The sequence below is a fragment of the Garra rufa genome, chromosome 3 (assembly GCF_049309525.1).
Source record: "Garra rufa chromosome 3, GarRuf1.0, whole genome shotgun sequence".
In the NCBI taxonomy this organism is placed as follows: Eukaryota; Metazoa; Chordata; class Actinopteri; order Cypriniformes; family Cyprinidae; genus Garra; species Garra rufa.
This window is the reverse complement of record NC_133363.1, coordinates 63601213-63620789: the sequence shown is the minus strand read 5'-3', so window position 1 is coordinate 63620789 and position 19577 is coordinate 63601213. Positions and strand designations below refer to the sequence as shown.

General features: G+C 34.5%; 2 protein-coding genes across 2 annotated transcripts in view; one reads left to right on the top strand and one right to left on the bottom strand.

The window, feature by feature from the left end:
• The first annotated feature begins 6 nt into the window (after nucleotides 1–6).
• LOC141331445 (uncharacterized) lies at nucleotides 7–8051 on the top strand. Its single transcript, XM_073836495.1, has 9 exons — nucleotides 7–92; nucleotides 187–256; nucleotides 391–494; nucleotides 1656–1739; nucleotides 3433–3494; nucleotides 3581–3667; nucleotides 3754–3808; nucleotides 6074–6262; nucleotides 6355–8051. Exons 4-9 carry the CDS (start codon nucleotides 1674–1676, stop codon nucleotides 7243–7245), a joined length of 1350 nt encoding a protein of 449 aa, XP_073692596.1. The 5' UTR covers nucleotides 7–92; nucleotides 187–256; nucleotides 391–494; nucleotides 1656–1673; the 3' UTR covers nucleotides 7246–8051.
• Nucleotides 8052–10512: 2461 nt separating this feature from the next.
• LOC141331450 (uncharacterized) overlaps nucleotides 10513–19577 on the bottom strand; it is a 36882-nt gene continuing 27817 nt past the window's right edge. The window contains exons 2-3 of the mRNA XM_073836500.1: nucleotides 12625–12712; nucleotides 10513–11615 (exon numbers count right to left, since the gene is read on the bottom strand). Coding sequence (XP_073692601.1) covers nucleotides 10928–11615; nucleotides 12625–12712 — 776 coding nt within the window. The 3' untranslated portion in view covers nucleotides 10513–10927. The remainder of the gene's footprint in view (nucleotides 11616–12624; nucleotides 12713–19577) is intronic.

Sequence of the window (19577 nt, the reverse complement as noted above, 5' to 3'; positions counted from 1 at the left end):
GCTACACATTAGTGAGTGAAGATGAGCAGAAGATTCTGGTGAAAAATGAAGGCGGTGATCATTTTGTCATTAAAAAGTTCAACATTGGACAGGTAAGGTGAACACTTAACGTTTGCATGATATTTAAAAGTTTTTATTTATTAAAAAGAAAGGAATTCTGATAGACGTGTGTTTGTATGGTTTTAGGAAAATGATTTAAACCTTCTCCTACAACTCAATCATCCACACATCGTCCATCACAAGGAAGTCATCACAGGTTGAAAGAAACGTCAAAATTCATTCTGTTAACACATCTGAAGTTATAGGAGTATGTACTGTCAGTTGCTTAATGCAGTTTGATCACTTCAATGATTTAAAATTGGCTACTGTCATAAATTAATCTGCTTTCAGGTCCTGACTGCTTGCATCTCGTACTGGAGCACTGTGAGGGTGGAGATCTTGCTCAGAAAATCAAACAAAAAACACAGGCAGCAGATACTTTTTCTGAGAATGAGGTGCAGTATGTTTATAGTAAAGGAAGTAATTTAAACCAATACTATGTGATATTAAAATTATGTTAAAAATTACACTTAACATGGTTTAATCTCACAGCATGTTGGAAATCACAACAAATCACAACAAGCAGCATTAGGAAGTACAACAACTTCAAAAAATGCATTAAACACGTTGGTAACAAGTCTCTTTATGTAGACAACATTTAATAGGATGTAGAACAAGTATATGCTTAAAATAAACTAATCATAGAAACAGAAGGTAACACTTTATAATAGCATTCAGTTGTAAGTAATTTATAAGTGATTAGTTAATGATAAAATACATAATATTTACAAAATATTCACAAATGATTAATAAGTGATATGCTAACAATTTACAAGTTCACTTACAAGAAATTAGTTAATGATGTGTTTGTAAATTATTAATAAATGATGTGTTCATTTTATTGTAAGTAATATGCTAACGATTTCCAAATCTGTTGTAAATTATCTTAAAAAATAGCATATCATGAAATTATCAAATAGATCCTTAGTAAATGGTTACTAGCTAATATATTTATAATTACTTACTAATTATTGAAATGTCAACATTGTACTATTATCTCAATAAACATTTGTTAATCATGAACAAATGATGATCAAACCATTAGTAAATGATAAGTATATAATTTATGTACGTTTCATTAAAGTTGTAAGCTGCTCCGTTAAAAAGCACAAAAATTCAATTATTCTAACACTATTTTCTTTTTTAAATAATTGTGAATATAGTCATGTTTTGTAAATACTTTGTTCATCATTATCTTATCACTTGTGAATGATTTATAACTTAATCTAGTTCTTCTTTAGTTCTTCATTAACTAATTACTTGTAAATTACTTGTAAATGAATTAACAAAACATACACAAATTGTTAGCATATCAGTAAACATTTATTAATGTTTTGTAAATTATCATTTTATCATCAACTAACCACTTATAAATGACTTACAACTGAACGTTATTAATATAAAGTGTTACCAAACAGGATATATACACTAAACAGTGATGTATATGTCCTGTTTATGTGAAGTTTTGGAAAACAAAAATGTTTAACATCACTTACGTCTTGCTATGTACATATATGTAGTAAGATTTGTAAATTCACATTTTGGTTTATTTACAGATTCTGGACTGGACTGTGATGATTTGCATGGCATTAAAGTACCTACATGATAAAAATATCCTCCATAAAAACCTGCAGCCAAAGGTACAAATGTAATTCAGTTTGAAAGCCACCTCTGACAGTATTGGCAGATTATTAACCCTGCAGTCATACTATGGAGTCAAAACAGGACCATTTTTTGTTTTGCAAACAAAAAATATGTTTTGCAAATAAAAATATAGAATTGAGGGGAAAAAATAGCTTTTTTGCAAGTAAAAAAATAATTGCAAAAGAAAAGTTAACCACTGAGAGTAAAAAATAAAGTTTAGCAAAGTAAAACTTCAGCAGCATTGACTTTGCAACACATATTTCCGTTTGCGCCGCTCCTTTAAATCCGCGTTTCAGTCATTCATTTTCTATGCGCCTTGATTTGTGTCACTAATTTGACATGGAGGAGGGGTCAAGGGGTTGGGGTGTGGGACAAAGGCGTGTCCCTTTTCGTTACGTCATCAGTGCGAGCCCCAGACCGAGTGGATCGATCAAAATCGATCTTCAAGTTCCCTAGATAGACAGATGTTGTTGCTAATCGCCACATTAACTGCATTAATTGATCTCTAACTTACTTAACTTGAGCAAATGCATTGATACACATAGTTACATATAGTTATCTGTCTATCTAGCGAACTTGAAGAAAGCAATCAATAATACATCGCCTTCGTCCCTTGTCCAGACCCCAACCTCTTGACCACTCCCCCACGTCAAATCAGTGACACAAAGCGAGGAGCATAGAAAAATGAAGCGCAAAGGAAAGCTTGCGCTGCAGAGGCACGGATGACTGAAACGCGGATTTAAAGGAGCGGCGTAAAGGGAAATATGTGTTGCAAAGTCAATGCTGCTGAAGTTTTACTTTGCTAAATTTTATTTTTATATCAGTGGTTAACTTTTCTTTTGCAATTTTTTTTTTTTTTACTTGCAAAAAGCAATTTTTTCTCGATACTCTATTTTTATTTGCAAAACTTTTTTTTTTTTTGCAAAACATTGTTTTACTTTGCAGATATACTGTATATGGCCCTGTTTTGACTCCATAGCAGTCCGTACAGTATCCACACCAGTGCTGATAGCTACACAACATGCCTCAAAACATTAGATTAATTCATGTAGAGGAGCCAAGTAAAAAACTAAATAAATAAATAAATAAATATATAAATAGCTGCAATTTCAGGTTTTAAACAGAGATTGCAACAAAGAGGTGAAACCTACAGGCTGCAGCTTTAAACACAAATAAATATTACACGAAAAATCCATTGTTTAATTTTTCTACAAAAATGCAAATTTGTTACTATAATTTTTAAAATATACTGTTGTCAGACTTCCTCCTTATAATCAGTGATCTAGTCAGATCTGTCCTGATATGTTGAACAAAAGTCAGATTCATCCATGTAGAATAACACAATTTATTAAAAAAATAAATAATGTTCCTTTGCAAATTACTTTTTTTTTAAGCTGCAGATTTGCTGTGTTGCTACTACTTGACCCGTAATTTGGCTGCTGGTGGATTCTTGTTGACTTGATTAATTAAACAACAGATCTGTATTTTTAAGTTTCAATCACAGGTGTTGAACAAAACGATGGAAGTTTCTCTGCAATTTTCAATTGTAATTTAGATGTTAGATGTTGTCATGTAATAGTTGGAGGTTGTATGAATAGATTTATTTTTGACTGATATTACTAACCCTTTGTACCACCCACTCATTACCAGCGGCCTCAAAATTACAAACTATGTGTTTTCTTTTAAAAGAGCCTATTTTTCACTGCATGTGGTATCATTCGTCTTGGAGAGCTTGAAGAGATTAATGAACGGTATTGTGCATCTTCAAAACAACCCTTAAGCAAGAAATAATGCATGTTGTCGATATGATGAATAAATATGTACTGTGTTTTTCTAGGTCCACTGATGCACACACAACAGAAACTGAAGGTCTTGCATATGTTGCACCTGAGAATTTGACTGGCAAACCTTATGATGAGAAAACGTAATAGAAGAATTGCAATGTTTACCTTCTATGTTTCCTTAATGAATGTACTGAAAAACATTTTTGACATTCACTTTCTTTTTCAGTGAAATTTGGAGGTTGGGATGTGTCATCTATGAGCTGTGCAAGCTGAAGTGTGCGGTGAGATTTTTGGTTCAATTTAATTCTTTGTATAAGTACATTGAGTTTGTAATATATTGCAGAAATTTAATTTAAAGGGTAAGTTCACCTCAAAATATAAATTAGCCCATGATTTACTCACCCTTAAGGCATCCTATGTGTGTATAACTTTTGTCCTTCAGACAAATCCAATCCAAATTATATTAAAAAAAATGTCCTGGCTCTTCCACGCTTTACAATGGCAGTGGCTGAGTGGTAGAAACTGTGCAAAAGAAGTCTCATAAAACCATTCATCCATAAAAAAGGTGCCTCACATGGCTACGGGGGTCAATGAAAGCCTTCTGTAGCGAATTGATGGGTAAAAGTCCATATCTAAAATGTAATATACAGTTTTGTGTAACATCTACTAACTGTCGTACGTGGAAGCCGTTCTGGGCAGATGAGGTAGGATGCATGCATAGCACATGCATTTGTGAGAAGTGATGAATGTGAAAGAACAAAGGAGAGACCAAAAGAAAACACCAGTCACAAATTAAAAGAAAAATGTTGGAAGATTTCGATATACGCCAGGAGCAAGATACTGGTTTTCCTTTTAAAGTAAGGAAACGTTGCTTCCTACGCTCTTTTAAACAAACATTGGTTTTCGTGAAGCTCATAGATAGGGCTGTGCAAATAATCGGATGTGATTATCATCTTGTCAGTAATGCCAGTTCTGTGATTAGTCTTAAATCTCATTCACTTGCTGTCAGATGGAGCAGCATTTACTACACCGTAGTTCACTGACAAGCTCAAAATCACATACATTATCTGAGGCACCTTTATTTCATGGATGGATGTGTTTTATTGGATTTCTTTTGGACAGTTTAACACCACCCAGCCACTGCTATAATGCTTGGAAGAGCCAGAATATTTTTAATATAACTCAGATTGGATTTGTCTGAAAGAAGAAAGCAATTTACACCTAGGATGCCTCGAAGGAGAGTAAATCATTTTTATTTTGGGTTGAATTAACTCTTTAAAGCACTTAAGGCGGGCGTACACGGTGCGATTTTTGAGGTCGTACGAGCTCGCAAGCGATTTTTGTGGTTATCGGAGGGAATCGTCTCTTCTCGTATGGTGTATGACAACTTACGAGACGAGCAGAGTGCCTTACGAGCACTTCACGACCTCACGATCATTTTTAAACATGTCAAAAAACTTCGGGAGCTGTCGGATTGAAGACGTGACATGTGTGCTGTTGAACGAGCTGATTTGTTGAGCAAACTGCAAATGACCAATCAGAAGCTAAAGAAAACCACAGAAGAAGATGAACATGACAGCGCCACACGGTGACTTGGAATAATTGAGAAAGAGGATAAACTCGCTGTATGAGGTATCGATCGGTGATCGATCACCTATTGTTTGCTACAGCTATTGCTAGCTATAGTGGTGGCCAACTAGCCCCCTCGACGTGCATAATACTACGTTAAAACATACATTACAATGCTGTACAGTGCTGTAGCATTGCAGTTCCAGTGTCTTTAATGCATATGCTTGTTAGCACTGCTGTAGAGGTGAAGTTTTGTCAAGTTTGCAACGAGTGTACACACGCAATGGTGATCACACGGTTCCTGCATGTGTAGCAAAGTGTCACAGCTCATATTTTTTATATGCATTTATGAGATAGACAGAGAGCAGTTGTATTGAACAGTACATACACAGTATATTATACACAGCCTTCCTCTCAGAATGTGATTGCCTCGGAAATCGGCAGGTTTTAAAATCGTGCCGTGTACCACTGCGTCCGTAAAAAAAGTCACTCGTGACGTGTGCGTGACCATACGGTCTTCCGACTGTCCGAATTCGCACCGTGTACGGCCGCCTTTAGTAAAGCCAAGACTGTACAATTTGTAATCATTCATTCATTCATTCAAGTTATCTAGTCAATATTCAGATATTGTACAATATTTTCACACACACAAAAATATGTTGTTTACTCTTATTGAGACTAATATAATATTTTCAAACCAATACAGTACAGGCAACCTTTATTACTAGCTTGCTTGCTATAAGTGAACATCTGAATAATGCATTCCATATTTAGGGAAATACAAAATGTATAATGTCAATAATCTATAAAATATTCCCTTTTATTTTCAAGTAGTTCGATGGGTTATTGTTTTGTCTCATGTCTTAATAGACATGACATGTTTGTGTGTGTGTGTGTGTGTGTGTGTGTGTGTGTGTGTGTGTAAACTCACTAAGATCCAACTAACTGATTAAAACTTGTATCATTATTCCTCTTAGTTTACGGCAAGAAACCCAGTTGAGATTGTTAGCAGGATACTCAACTGCTCCTATGAACCTCTTCCCAACACCTTTTCGGAGGACCTTCGTCAACTTGTAAAAGACACACTTCAGAAGGACCCAAAGAACCGTCCATCTGTCAATAAGATCCTGACCAGGCCTTTTATCATTGAGCACCTTCATAAAGTGGTAAGTTAGCTTACTAATATGTACTTTTTACTCTACAAAAAGAGGCATTGATTTAAATGAACTGAATTTTTTTGTTTTGTTTTGTTTTTCAGAGCATACAAACCACTGACAAACTTTACAAAACTCTAGATGTACTGAGAAACCTGGCAGAAGGATTGGAGACAGTCCACTTCAACACAACCATCAGCAGTCTCACAGGAGGCGTAGTAGGTTTGGCTGGAGGAATCACATCTTTGGTGGGACTTATTCTGGCTCCGTTCACTCTTGGAGCCTCTCTGATAGTAACAGGAGTGGGAATCGGTACGGCAGTAGCTGGTGGAATAACAGCTGGCGCCAGCAACATAACAAACATGGTTAACCAGCAAACCAACCGACAAAAGATTAAAATGATCATAACAGAGTTCCAGGAAAAAATTACCTCCATTGTATGTTGCATCCAAAACATCTCAACAGCGGTGGAAACTCTAGAAAATGAGTTTTCAACAGGCAGTGGGTCACTTTCTGGGTCACTATCTGGCATGAGTGCTGGAGCTCGACTTGGACGAGGACTGGGAGGAATCCCAGAGCTTCTTCGTTTAACTCAAGTCGTAAACGTAGGGAAAATCGCAGCTCAGGCTGCAAGAGCAGTTCGTGTGGTTGAGACGGTTACAGGGGTTTTATCTGCACTTTTCATAGCTGTTGACATCTTCTTTGTGTTTCTCGACTCCAAAGAAATCCACAACATCCGCAGAGATTACGCTTTAAAATCGAGTCAACAAGAATCCGCTAGCAGCCAAACCTCTGGGTCCGCTGACCCGACATCAAATAACAGAGACACAACAAACCTGCTTCCTTCAAACACTGAACAGGCAGAAGAGCTGAAGTCTGAGACCATGAAGTTTGTGTCAAAAATAAAGGACACTACAGAGGAGCTACGGACAATTCTGGATACGCTTCGAGATGCACTAAACCCAAACTCTGAGACGCCAAACACAGATAACTGAGAATTATCAGAGGTGGCTGTTTATAATGATCATTTGTTTTTTGTTTTTATCATTGATAAATGTTTTAATTCGATTTCAATTTTTTATTTTGATCTTTTCTTCATCTCAGACTAAGAGGACTCAGGACTTTATTTCAGTTTATTTGTTATCATTAATGTGATTGTACAACTTCCTCCTTCAATTACAATCAATAACTATTTTTTTTTTTGTTCTCTTGATACTGTTGTGCTGGATCAGAATTTAATAGGGAATTGTGTCCAAACTTCCTCCTTCAATTACAATCAACAGCTTGATACTTAATATGAGCATGATTGTGATTTGTGAATGAATCAGCTTCTTTGAACAAATCTGTTGAATAAATGATTATGTGATTATGTGATTTGCCACCACTTAGCGTACCAGGGGTCCTACACTCTCAGAAATAAAGGTACAAAAGCTGTTACTGGGGTGGTACCTTTTCAAAAAGGTACATGTTTGTTCCAAAAGGGTCCTCTTTGGTACTTTATGAGAACATAACAGGTACAAAAGTGTACATTTTGAAAAGTACACTTTATTCATTAAAAACAAGACAATTCTCTAGCAATAAATGTGGATCTTTCTGATAAATTACTGTACTGGTTTGGTCTTGACTATACACTAGTAGCAGCCAAGCTTAGGTAATGGTAAATGCATATTCTGCATGGCTGTATAATAAAGTGTCTAAATAATTGAGTAATGCTCAGATAAATCATCGTAGGAAGTAGTTAACTCACTGTACAGCCAAATAAAATGTTAAGAATGTGTTTTGGGAGTTTGTGCCTTATTAACTTGACTGTCAACTTTATTAACTTTTCTGTGTGTGGGTCTTTGAGTAGCTAAGTAGCTGCTCCCTACTGTGTATTTATAGTACATTTGAACTGAAATACATGTAAATCGTGGTATTTTCATTTCATGCAGTCCACTCTATTTTATTAAAGTCATTCTAAACAGCTTATTTATTTTTAAAGATATAGAAATAGAAGCCATAACAGAAGTTCTAAAGCTTTCTCCTATACCATTACAAACATTACAAACCAACAATTTAAACCATTATCTCTAGTGTGTTCTGGGCTATACATTCATCAGCATTTAGTGGTTTTAACATGACACTAATAGAAGTCAACAAATTACCAGTAGCGACCCAACAGTTTCCATTAAAACCAAAACAATTCCCATTATGGACCAACACCAGGAAACTGGGGTGTGTTTCCCAAAAGCAAATTTGGTCGCAAGTTTCGTCATTACCAGAAGAGAACAGAACTTACCACCATAGTTAGCTAATGTTTTTTGGGGAACGCACCCCAAGTCAAGTTTAAACACCACCTTGAAACAAATCTGTAGTCAGTATTGGCAATGCGAGTCAACATTGTAGACAGCACTAGATTTCAAATGACTCCTGCTGGTATATGAGTTTTATGAGTGGGAGAAAATGAAATGTGATGTCAAACCTGTTGTAATGTTTCTTGATGCAGCGATTTTGCAATGTTTTGCATACACCCTTATTCTGAATTAATTATATCACTATAAGCCTTATACACATGAGTAAATGGATATGTCATTGTATATTATGTTAAAAACTATGAATCACATCTAAAATAGAAAATCAAGGCAAATCATGCAGCGTCATACAGACTATGAACAATCTTACATGAATGGAGAGCCCCATTCCAGCTAACATTTACTCATTCATTCATTTGTATTTGATTGATGTTTTGGCTAAATCTGAAAGTTTCTCTTCAGCTGTTATAATCGCTGGCATATTTAATGACCCACTGACGTGATTGGCTTTTATGATTCCATACCATCTGATAATGACTGGTATATGAGAAAAGCCACTCATTTCATTTAGCCTCCCTTAAAACTCTTAGGCCCAGTTTCACAGACAGGGCTTAGACTAAGCCAGGATTAGGCCATAGTTCAATTAAGACATTTAAGTCATTTTTATAAACATGCTTAGAAAAAAACATTACTGGTGTGCATCTTGAGACAAAACAAAGGCACTGACATATTTTAAGATCAATCAGTGCAATTTTATTTCAGTTAAAACAGCTCAGACTTGCGTTTTAGTCTAGGACTAGGCTTAAGCCTTGTCTGTGAAACCGGGGGTTATTGTTTATTAAACTGTGTAAATTTAACAAAAGTGCTCTTAAAGTAAATTATAATTGACACCCATCTAGGAAGAAAATAAGCAATAATAATAATAATAACTACACATTAAAGGTAATTTAATGTTGTTATTATTCATATTTGTTATGCAAATATATACATCTAAATACTTTAGTGGTCCTTTTACACATTAAGGGTAATTTATTGTTGTTAAAGACCACTAAAGTATTGACACTACCATTCAAAAGTTTGGGGCCAGTACATTTTTATTGTTTCTTTCTTTTTTTTTTTTTTGAAATTAATACTTTTTTTCACCAAGGATGTACTAAGTTAATAATTAAAAGTTTATTAAAAGTTAATAAAGAAATAATTTACATTTGGTATTAAAAAATATTTTTTTTGAATAAACACTGTACTTTTTATACTTTTTAAACTTGTTATAAATGAAAGAATCCTGAAAAAAAAAAAAAAAAAAACATCACAGGTTCCAAAAAATATTTGGCAGCACAACTGTTGATATTATCCAACATTAATCATTCTAATAATAAATCGGCATATTAGAATGATTTCTGAAGGATCATGTGACACTTAAGACTGGAGTAGCAGCTGATAAAAATTCAGCTTTTCATCACAGGAATATTATTTTAAAGTATGTTAAATAACAACAACATTATTTTATATTGTAAAAACATTTTGCAATATTGCTGTTTTTTTTCTGCATTTTTAATCAAATAAATGCAGCCTTGATGAGCATAAGAGACTTCTTTAAAGACTATTACAAGTCTTACTAACCCCAAATTTTTGAACGGTAGTGTATATGTATACATTTGCATAACAAAAATAAATAATAATAATAATAATAATAATAATAATAATAACACACAAATAATTAAGTTAACACGTGGGAAAAATAAATCATGCAGTAACACAAAAGTGAATGTATTACTTTAGATAGGGCTTGTTTGAAAAATGTTTGCAAACACAGAACTACAAAAAGAGCAGCAAATGTCAGAAACAGCTGAAGATTCTTTTTGTTATATTTCAATTTAATGTTGTTGACAACAGCAGTGGCATTAAAGGGTAAATTATTTTTTATTTATTTTTATTTAGTTATTTTCACCACTAGATGGACTCAATGACAAGACAGCTGAAAGCAACAGCACAAAACTTATTGATATTTATAATGTTGATTCATTAAGAAGCTGTTCAACAGTAAAAGTCGGAAAACCTTCACTTTATCCAGTAAAATAATCCATCTGCCAAACACCTTATGATCATCTTAATACATACTGTACATGCATGCAATATAAAACATTTATACCTCCTGGTAGTTGGGTAGGTTATAGTACCTCTTCATGCATTAGCAAACAAAATTTTTCTCCATTCATTTCTCTTTAAATTAACGCAAAGAAGTAAGGCTATTTTAAAAAATTAAGACAGATAATTTACTATACATTTACCTTGTAATAAAGTGAATAAACATAAATGTACAAGTCTTATTTGGGAACATATAATTTGAATAAGCAGTTCCACAAAGAAATTATATAAATGATGTGATTTAGTCAGGTTGAGCTGTTATTCTTTCTATTGTTTGAGTAATTTCATCCACGACATTCTCTACCTGAACTATTTCTATCCACATCTGATGGAGTGTCATTGTAACTGGCAGAACTCCAATGAAACGGACTCCAATCAAACATGTTTGAGTCCTTACCTGCCGAGCCAATACACTGATGTCATATATCTGCATGAAGCGCACTAATTCACTGGCAGATGAAAAATACTTATTTAAATACCCAACATCACGATCTGGGTAACTGAGGTCTCTCAATATTTCATAAACATGCTGACTGATGTCATTCATCTTGTCCATCATAGGGCTGATTTTATCCTGGAATTCCCTCAGTTCAGCTTCAGTGTCCTGTATTAATTTTGCCTGCAGGCTGATGATCTTCTTGTTCCAGATATTATCACCAATTGCAGCGCCTGAAAGCACAACTGCTCCCGCTCCTGCGATAAGAGCAGAAATGCCCTGATGAACAGGAGATAAAACTAACCCCAAACCCATCACCAACCATCCAGCTACTTCCGCATTTAATGCATTTGTAACGGCTCTAGTAGCACGACTGAAATCTTCTTCAAATGTCCTGATGATAAGATGCACTCTCTGCAGGTGTTGCTGGATTTGAGAGAAATCTCTCAGATAGAGTGCTACCAACTCTTTTTCGAGAAGATTGAAAACAGATCTAGAAGGGGGAAAATGCATATATTAAATAGTATTGCATAGGTCAGTTTGTATTACAGGCATTTCTTATAATACTAACCACTATTGATATGTAGATTAAACCATTTAATTTTAAGGCGAGACACTGCAGGTGAATAGATTGATTACATTGATAATTGCAAATATTTTTTGTATTACAAGTTTTCTAAAATGTTATATGTTTAAATATGCAAATGAGGCATTATTTAATGAAATATGCACTAATTTCCATACATTTGTTGTACAAAAATCTAAACACTGGATGAAGTCAGTTTCAAAATTCTTGTACAATTTTTTTTTTTTTTTTGACAAATTAGAGTTAAAAGTTTTTACAGAGGGGATTTTGGGTATCTCATTTTGTCACGCCATAATTCAGAAAAAAAAAAAAAAGAACAGACAAGAAACATTTTTTTTTAATTTTTTTTTACCATTTTTGGGGGAATAAAATGTCTAAAATCAAGCAAATTATATATGAACAAATCCCTACGTAAAAACCTTAAGGATATAGACAGGAATAAAAATGTAAAGTTTGGTGTGTGTAAGCGCTACTGAAGTGGAGATTTATGGCTCAGTGTAGGAGAAAAAACTCATTTTGAGAAAACGGCCTTTAAAAAAATAGGCATTGTAATCTAAAAATTGTAACTGAAATGAAATCTATTGACACAACTAGATAAAGTGCTATAAAAGAAACACTTAACAGTGTTTTTCAGATGTTTTCTTTCCACTAGTCTAAAAAAAATACTTTATGAAAAACCAAAAAGCCCTAAATCTCAAATTTGATTGGTGCATGAAACAAACAAACAAACAAACAAACAAACAAACAAAAAACAGCGTTTTTGCCTGCAATGTCTCCCCTTAATAGTTTGTGCAACATGAGCATACACAGGTTTTGCTCATAAAACACTTTGCTTCATAGTACAGTAATTACATATTTGTATTAACATCCAGTAATTCTGATTAATTTGAGTAATACATAAAAAACTTTCTCTTACAGCATTTTGGGGGGTTGCTCTTTCCGCTGACGCTTGCATTTTTTCCTGTTTATTTTCTTTGCATTGGCTCTGCAACACACTGTAAAAGCTGAAACAACCAAATGCAATATTGGCACTTAGCAGGACGGATATACAAAAAAAGCAGCACAACCTCTGTCTAATTAAAGGTCTTACATCTTACATTACTTTAATCTACTCATAAATCAAACTAAATGTACTGTAACCTACTGTGGTTTTTAAAAACATGCAATCCTGTCATGTGATATTTATTCAAATTGTCTCAGAAAGAAATTATGATCAATAATACCAATAAATAGTTAACATTTCCACACACAGTTCATAAAGACAAGGAGTAAATATGTTCCAGTTGCACTCCAGTTGTGCCAGGGTACATTTAAAACACTCATCCTTAATGCAATATAATATCCAACACATATTTAAAAAAATATCAAATAATTTAAAATTTGTCATTTTACCAAAAAAAAAAAAAAAAAAAAAGTAGTTTCTCTTCAATTTATTAACTCTTCGGATTACACATTACATCACAATTTGCTATACATGACATCATATGGCATTAAGGCTCACAAAATCCAGTGATAATGTATTAATGCAACCTCTGAGCAGCATTTAACAGTCTGTGTAAAGACACTTAAATACCACTAAACGCTCCTGTGCCACCTTTGCAGTGTGAATTTGGCGCAAGAGTTAAACAGCTTCTTTATCTCTTCCAATCCTCTTTATCTCTTCCAGCGGCCCTACTATCAGTCATACTCAGCTGACCATTTTTCATAAACTGCGTAATAACCTTAACCCTTGTGCGACCTTATGGACATTTTTGTCCATTTCAGTTTTGTTTTTTGTTATAAGTGTGCCTGTGTTAATGCCAACTGCATACATCTTGGCTCAGGTGTGTTCAAATAGTAATATTTCATTATCCTTCAAAAAAATCTATTTTACCCTGTGTACAAAAAATACTCACACTCAGGACCTTAAGAACAAAAATGTCCACATTGAAACCCATTACAACAGCATTATTTTTAACCCAGGGCCATTTGACTATAACATGAAGCAATATTTGCTAACAGGCATTCATTCTATCTGCAAGGCTTCAAATTTAAAAATGTTTAATTTTTTTTACTAGATTGTGCAAATTTTTTCAAATTTGGCATATAAAAGAAATACTCGCTTTTTTGTGTTTTCTGCTTATGCATGTTACAGTCTATTATAGAGTCAATTAGAACAATAATGCAGCTATGGGTATGTTGGTAAGGATGTCAGAGTGTGGTTTACATGTGTTTACTGAAAATGTTATGGGTGTAATTAGTTTGAAAGAAATGATATTGTACTGGCAATCCAAAAATCCCACTCCATGTATATGAGTCTCACCCTTGGCAGGGTCATAGGGCCATGAGAAAACTATGAATCAGGTCAAAGAAAGTTAATGAGCTTTGAGGATTTTTCTTTTTCACCCAAACACACACTTTAATCCTTGATTGCTCTTTTTCATGTGTTATTGTTTTTGTACCGAGATAAAAGGTGAGCTTGAATTTGATGTAGAAGTTCAGAAGGCCCTAAACACATTGTTGTTGTTTTCACCACAAGAAAATGCTGTTTGTTTAGTCTGGTAGATTTTATACAAAGTTTCATTGCTTGCAAGATGAAGAGATGTTACTCAGCAGAGGAAGCTCTGGAGCTGGTGTTGCCCACTGACAGTGAGCATTATGTAAAGAAACCAGCTTTTAAAGCATTACAATTCTGAAAATGAATGAATGTTTGGTAATTATGAATGAAGAGATGCTGATAAAAACAACAACAACAACAGTATTATCCATTTTTTCATAAACAAAAAACACCTGTGACGTAAACAAAACAGCATTTGAAGGGTTAAAATTCTAAAAATTAATGAATGTTTGGTATCTATGGATAGAACCAGTGCTTAATTTGAGCCGGATCCTGCCGGATCCTGTTCCGGAAAATGTCAGATTTTGGATTTTTGCGTTCCGGTATTTGTTTTTAAAGATCCATTGTTGCGTGCGTGCAAACAAGACAGAGCAAGCGCAGGTTTATGTAGATGAATTTGGAGGATGCGTGTTGGTCTTCAACATGTTTTAGCTTCATGTTTTTAAAGTGCCCCTATTATGCCTTTTCAAATATGATATTTCATGTAGTGTGTCATGTAGCTGTATGTGAACATAAACTATCTGCAAAGTTGTGACGCCGACAGTGCACTATAAATAAAGTTTTTGTCTAACAAAAAAAAGAGTCGGCTCACATTCGCCTGAACGAGTCGTCAGCAATTCGAATCTTTTTTCTGTAACGGCCACACGTCACGAGCTACACATTTGCGTAATGTCCGCCCACATTCAATTTCGCGAACAACTTGCCCGCCCACAAACAGTAGGCCTACCATTTTCACGTGGATTACATCATGTCAAGAAGACGCCCTGCGCTGTGAGAGTGAATTTGTTTTATATGCCCTTCCGAAAGATGAAACTACCAAGAATGAGTGGTTAACATTAATTTTTTCAACACCTCAGCAGTCCAATGCCAATCTTGTGTTGTGTTCGCGTCATTTTACTGATGACTGCTTTTCTAATCTTGGGGAGTAACGTTACAACGCGAGATTCACCAAACGCTTGGTTTTAAAAAATGGATCAGTGCCCAGTTTATTTGGACCGGCTTGCTCCTCTGAACTTCTACCTGTAAGTATGATTAATAATTGTATTTTCTAGCGATCGTTCAAAATACGTCTTTGTGTACGTTATGGTGTGTAACAACCCCGCACATGTCTTGGTAACCGGCTAACTTGCGTTTCTGTAGTTCTGTTGTTCAGCTGTGAGTGCAATGTAGTCTAAAAAGTCTTGTGATTGATGCAGTTTGACTGTCTGTCTGCCTTATTAGTTTAAGTAATGATAAACGATGGCTTAACGCAGTGTTATGGGTTGTACAGTGTTGAAGTTCACAACGTAGAGATGTGTCCGGTTCGCTTACAAAAGCAAATTGCAAGCACTTTCCACAGTTAACATATGACACCCACTGAGAAACGTCCTGCTCCGGTCGTGCTTGCAATACAGTTTCTTGTCGATGTGCCACTTCAACAGTTTCATCGTCAGACTCCGGCTCGAATTGATAGGGTAAAATCGAGGCTATCTTTTCTATGCATTAACAGGTCTCCACAGCTGTCATTCAGTTATGCCAATGGGCGTTTCGTTTTGCGCTGTAGCGGTAGACCAATCCAAAAGGACTGCACCATCTGACCAATCACAGCAGTGAGGGCTCACTGAAAGGAGGGGTTTAGAGAGACTGATTCTTCGAACTGCTTCAAACGAGTCGTTTACGAATCATTTAGAAACGGGGTAAAAATAAATCTAATTTTGGAGAAAACTAAAGTGTTTTTTGAACTTGCATACATGTAAACCTGTTTTAAGAGACTATTACAACAATATTAACTACCTTTAAAATGGCATAATAGGGGCACTTTAAGTACAAAATCGCTCTCATTGATTGGTGCTTACTGCTTAACCCACTCTCTCCAAACGTGCACTACTCGCAAAACATATTTAGTGAGCAGCGGAATGTTTAGAGAGAGAGAGTGTGTGTAATATTAGAAATAATAGGATACCAAATCAAATGAAACATTATAATGTATAAACATTATAAACACTATAAACATAGTTAGTTAGCCAGACTCCAAAACAAATCATTTAAGGTATTCAGAACAAAAAAAAGAATAAAATAAAATATATAAACAAAGCGAAACTAAAAATACCAGGCGTTGGGCTCACGTAGCCTACCTCTGGTATTCGGCACAAATCCAAGTGTTTCCATATTCGCAATGTATTTCAATGATAAACTATTATTAATAATGCAGACTAGGCTTTGTACTTTACGTTCGTATATCGATAGAAGAAAAAAAAAACACTTCAGCAGAAATGCGCTTGGCATAACAGCAGAGTGGACCGATTATACTAGGCTATAGACATTTTAAATTGACCAGAGTAATATATTAAATGTTTAATTGACTGTATTTTATTTTGATAATGTACAGACTGCAATGTCAAGTTTGAATTGCTAAAATATGTGGTGTGCGTGTGCACGAGGCGCTGGCGCAATCGAATAGCTAAAACATAAAATACTCTATTTATGGTCATACAGAAAGTGTTGGACATAATTCCGTTAAGTGTTTTATTATAGCACGGTTACAGGATGCGCGTTCTCTCATGTCGGTTCTCGGTTTCATTTTCGTGAACTTGTTTGCGCAGCGCCGTACCTACATTGGTTTTAAATGTGTTAATAATTTAAGTCATATATATATATTTTTAAATGTATACCTCTCTCATATGTAGACTATGATTGTATTTTATTTTTAATGTAACTTTTCCATCATCCTGCGGACTTATTTTTGACCCAGGGTTTGTGCCCTAGGCTGCAGTCCATGCAGAAACTTAAACTATGCGCTTATAGTCGTGGCATAATTGAATGTTCCGGTGTTACGAGATTTTTGGTTTCTGAGATATTTGGTTTCTGTGGGCGGAGCATATATGCATATTAATGAGACATGACCAGACATGCGCGAACGATCGTGAAACTGAAAATATCAGCTCTGCTACAGCTTAAAATGTTTAACGATTTTTTTTTCATAAACCTAACAGACCTTTGTCTAATCTATGAACTTATGTCTAAAATAAATGTGTTTACCTTGTTAATGCAGTTACAAAAGTTTTATTAGTATGTTTTTTTTTCGCGTGAGGTCATCCACGACTAAATGAGAATGACAGGCTTTCACTTCATGTAACTTTATACGCAAACCTCATCTGCACCCAGAATTGATTTCAGTTCGTAGCGGTAGGTAGATTTCTGCATTGCGATGCTTAAACTGGGAGTTTATTGTTGTTAAATACATCACTGCCTTTAACATCTTAAACGTCTAGAAATGTATCTGTGGACCAATACGTTTGTTTATAAAATAACCTAATGTGATTGTTTAAGTCTTGTTAACTTGTGATCAAACCACAACTTTGTGTAAATAAACTAACTTGGACTATTAAGTCTATTAGCCTAAAGACATCAACATGTCTGTTCTTTTATGACTTGTTTCATTGTTGGATGAAAAGCATTTCAATAAAGCAAAATACTATGTAAAGGTGCTGCAGTAGTTTGTCTTGGAAATGTATGGAAATAGAAAGTAAAAATATAGATTTTTGGTACATCTGCTTTAAAAGAGAAAAATAAATCACAGCCTTTTATGAAAGTCTTGTTAACTTGTGATCAAACCACCTTGTGTAAATAAACTAACTTGAACTATTAAGCCTAGTATTAGCCTAAATCAAGATTGAAAATGTCTGTTTTTTTATAACGTGTTTCACTGTTGTACTGGATGAAAAACATGTACGTCATATCTTTATGGAGTTTAACCACTGATCTATATAACGACTATATATAATACATATAATGTTCTCTATTATAGATCAGTGAGTTTAATGGTGTTTACATGGCTTAATAGAGTCAACAGTACGAAGATCCAAAAGTTATGCAGATTGTGACCATTCAACATTGTCCAACATTCACCATGTCTTGTTGTGATTGTCATACACTGCAGAAACATGTAATTTGTATTGTTAAAAATATTTTTTTTTGTCATGTTACAAGATAAAATAAAATATAAGTGAAACCAACAATTCCAGATCACCTGAATGATATGAGCTAACAGTCACTGAAGTTAATCTTTAGTTACTTCTTACAGAAGGTTTAAAATGGGTCCCTCTGACAATGACTACTATAATGTCCTCAAACTCATGAGTGGCCTAATAAAGTTTTTGTAACCTATTTGTGTATCTGTAATAATTTGGAAATGTGATATTCCAAAGGATTTTTATTTTTTTATTTTTTTTGGATTAAAGAGTAAACCAACCAAATGTTTATTTAGTGGGTAATGTCTTTATACTCATGGGTTTTAATTAGAATGAGGGTCCTGTGTAACATACAAACAAAAGATTCCCGTATGCTCCCACAGTGTGTCTGGAGCACAATAAAGCAAGCAAAAGGACTAGGAACAACTTCATCAGATGACAGATTTACACACCCACTTGTTAATCAATTTGCCATTATCAAATTATAAGAATGTGAAGTGTGTCAAAAATGATCACATAAAGCTCTATAAAGATTTTACCCCACTATAATATGCAAATATTCATCATTAGAAGCCAAAAACTGGGGTGGACAGTTATCTAATAAACCAATGTCAGAAGTGAAATCATCTCAGTATCCAATGGACTGAGGAGATTTATCAATTAATTTATTATACTTGTTTGCATTGTTATGAAAAATTGTATATAAGTTGCTATTCCACTAGTTTTGTAAGGGTGAGGTTAGAGATGGATGTAACTACATACAACTAACTGTTTGAGTTCAAGCTTTCTGGAACATTACCTGAGAGTATTTCTAGGAATGCTAAAATTGTTTTCCACAGAAAAGCTAAAAACTTCATTGTACAAAGTGAGTATATGTATATTCTACATCTCAGTTATTATTATTATTATTTTTTTAATAGTATACTGACTAACTTGCCTTTTTTAGATGAAGTTTTGCATTCTGTAAGGAGGAAGGAAGGAGGTACTTTGACCAGAGAAGGCCAAAGAAATCTGTATGGAATTGCACAGTAGTGCAATAGGGGCCCACTGTGGCATTCATAAAACCTTGGATGCAGTGAGCACATTAAAAATTTGTTTTAATTGGACATTAAAAAAAAGGTGAGTGCAATCTCATGTGTACACTTGTACTTGTGTAAGAGCCTACCAATCAACAAGCAAGAGACAAGATTTTTTACTAATATTTTGCCTCTCCTCCGATAGATGACCTGAGTGACTTATGCATGGCCTGTGGCAATAAATATCTTTATAAAGATGACAAAGTAGACACTTAGGTATGTTTAACTGGGGGCATGATTTCATTGC